The sequence below is a fragment of the Ipomoea triloba genome, chromosome 12 (assembly GCF_003576645.1).
Source record: "Ipomoea triloba cultivar NCNSP0323 chromosome 12, ASM357664v1".
NCBI classification, from domain to species: Eukaryota; Viridiplantae; Streptophyta; class Magnoliopsida; order Solanales; family Convolvulaceae; genus Ipomoea; species Ipomoea triloba.
Genome location: NC_044927.1, coordinates 3359554 through 3362439, shown reverse-complemented (window position 1 = coordinate 3362439; position 2886 = coordinate 3359554). Strand labels below are relative to the sequence as shown.

Below are 2886 nucleotides of genomic sequence, written 5' to 3'. Positions count from 1 at the left end.
AACTTGTTTTGATTTGCTATACGATTTTAACTGAACAAATTACACATTTAGTCATTGAAAATTATGACATTATTATAGTTAGTTTTACTCTTTTAATTTTGTCGAATTGTATCTCTATTTTTCATTTTCTTGTCATAATATATTAATCATCATTTGTCTAAAATTTTATCATTTTACTATTTAATATAGAGTAAAAACTGCTTTCCACAACAGTTGACCTCATCATTGCCATTAACTTCGCACTGATTACCTTCATTACTCCCCTCCCGCCGAGTGCTTGGATTACTATTCTCATTGCCCTCTCCGAGCAACCCCTTCTTTACACAATCAGTTTACCTCAACTCCTTGACGAACGGTTAACTCAACCATCCAATCTGCTCTATTATTTGATAGGTTTTGCTAACCCTACTGCTCGCTCCCACTGCCTGACTGACTTGATCACTTGACTTCCTCTAGTAGACTAGTTAACCCTCTCATCTAACACACTATTCAGAGTGCCTCCTAATCCTCCTATATCTAGCCCGAGTCCTGATGTAGCTAGTTTGACTCCTTCAGTCATGCCTTTTCCTGTCCCTTCAGTTGACTTGATTGTTTGCTTTTTATTATGTTCCACCCAATTTTCTCATCCGCCCTCTTCATTGCATTGCTTGCCAACCTCAGTCTTTCGGGCCCAGGTCTATATCCCATCACTCACAATTGACTCAAGGAAAATAATTATTAAAAAAATAAAACTTGTAGGTGATCGATTCTTGCTAGATTAACAAATAAATATGTTTTCAGTAGAAAAAATATAATATAAATAAATTAGAGTTTTACTATACTAACTCTCAAATTCTACTCTTTAAAAAAAAACCTTAAATAAATCACTAAATTTCTTGTTTTTTGTAATTTGATAACTGAACTTAGAGTGGGAGTAAATTTAGCATTTTCCAATAATATTATTAATACATGAGTAAGTCAACTTCCGACCTCATGCAAAATGGCAATATTAAACAAACAAAAAAAAAATTATTGGTGGAATCTTGTTGTCATCTTCACAAATGCTTGCAATTGCTCTTGTCATCATCCTTGCTATAACTTCTTCATTCCGCCGCCCCTTTAGCCACGCTCCCTCTACGCTTCTTTAAAACGTAACCCCCCAATTCACATACACACCCCCACCCTTTCTTCTCTCCTATCCTCCACCGCCGATCTCCTCCTCCCTCAAACAACAAAAGAATAAGAAGAAGATGAAGAACAACATCGGCACCAACACACGCCTCATTCTTCTCCACCCTTACATCCAAAAACAGGGCGGCTCAAGCCGTCTCTGGATCCTCGCCTTCGTCTCCTTCTTCACCATCGCGTGTCTCCTCGCCTTTATCTACACGCGTGACTATTCCATAATCACCGCCACCACCTCCTCCTTCGTCGCCGCCGCCGCCGCAGGCGGCGGCGGCGGCGGCGCGAATCCCGCGCTGTCGAAATCCATCGTCAGGGCGCTCGTCCACTACGCGTCCATCTCCAACAACACCGACCGGATGTCCTACGCCGACATCAAACAAATCTCCGACGTCCTCCGGCAATGCTCCTCCCACCCCTGCAACTTCCTCGTCTTCGGCCTCACCCACGAAACCCTCCTCTGGCGGACGCTCAACCACCACGGCCGGACGGTTTTCATCGACGAGAGCCGCTACTATGCCGCCTACGTCGAGGAGAAGTACCCGGAGATCGAGGTCTATGATGTGCAGTACTCGACGAAATTAAGCGAGATGAAGGAGTTAATCTCGGCCGTCAAAGAACAGGCCGGCAATGAGTGCCGGCCCGTCCAGAATCTTCTATTCTCGGAGTGTAAGCTCGGGCTGAATGATCTCCCTAATCAGCTTTACGAGGTGGAGTGGGATGTGATATTGGTGGACGGGCCGCGCGGGTACTGGCCGGAGGCGCCGGGGAGGATGTCGGCGATTTTCACCGCCGGAGTTCTCGCCCGGAGCAAGAAAGGCGGCAACCCGAAAACGCACGTGCTGGTTCACGATTACAATCAGGAATCGGACAGAATCGCGAGCGAGGAGTTTTTGTGTAGGGAAAATTTGGTGGAGACGAAGGGCATGGTTGGTCATTTTGTGGTGGAAGTCATGGATGCTAACAACTTCCACTTTTGTCGGAGCCACAACGCATCATCGTCGTCGTCATCTTCATCGTCTTAGCTTTGTCGGACATGATCTTCATATTATTATTGTTTCGATTCATAACATGAATGAATGAAAGCGTAAAAAGGGGGGATAGTGGACTGGGAATGGGGATATAATTTAAAATCTGTCAAATTTTTGAACCTTTTTGTCCTTTTCTATATATGGGGATTCCGTCAAAATAATTCTGTGTATTTACCATTGAATTGGAAAGAACATATTTGTTTAATTATTTCTACAATTATATATAGCTCTTTTTCTCTCTTTCATCTTCTTCTTCTTTATATTTTTTATTTTTTTATTTTTTATAGTACTATTGATTTTATTACAATGTAATATATGTCTCAATCTATTAAGCATAAAGAGTCTATGCTCACACTGGGGTTTAAACTTGTAACCTCCAATTTAGATTTTTTTTGTTTGCCAAGTACAAAGGTTTTCTCAAATTATTCGTTGTTTTGATTTAAGAATTATTGACCAAATATTTAATTGTTTTGCTTTTCTTAGTTTTATTGCTAGCGAGGGTATAAAATATTTAGGATATGCGAGAATTCCTTTTTATTTGTTTTTTTATTTCTTTTTTGTATCAATCTTTATTTTTCTGTTTTACAAAAATTAAGAAAACTCAATTATACTAGGTTAAAAAAAAAAACTTACCCAAATTAAGTTCTTATGTTTAAAATGACTTAAATTGGGTAAGAGTTTTGTATTGGCTATC

The 2886-nt window shown here is 40.4% G+C and overlaps 1 protein-coding gene across 1 annotated transcript; it reads left to right on the top strand.

Moving 5' to 3' along the window:
- The first annotated feature begins 1142 nt into the window (after nucleotides 1-1142).
- LOC115998633 (protein IRX15-LIKE-like) lies at nucleotides 1143-2435 on the top strand. The gene has a single exon (XM_031238255.1). It carries the CDS (start codon nucleotides 1230-1232, stop codon nucleotides 2184-2186), a length of 957 nt encoding a protein of 318 aa, XP_031094115.1. The 5' UTR covers nucleotides 1143-1229; the 3' UTR covers nucleotides 2187-2435.
- Nucleotides 2436-2886: the final 451 nt, after the last annotated feature.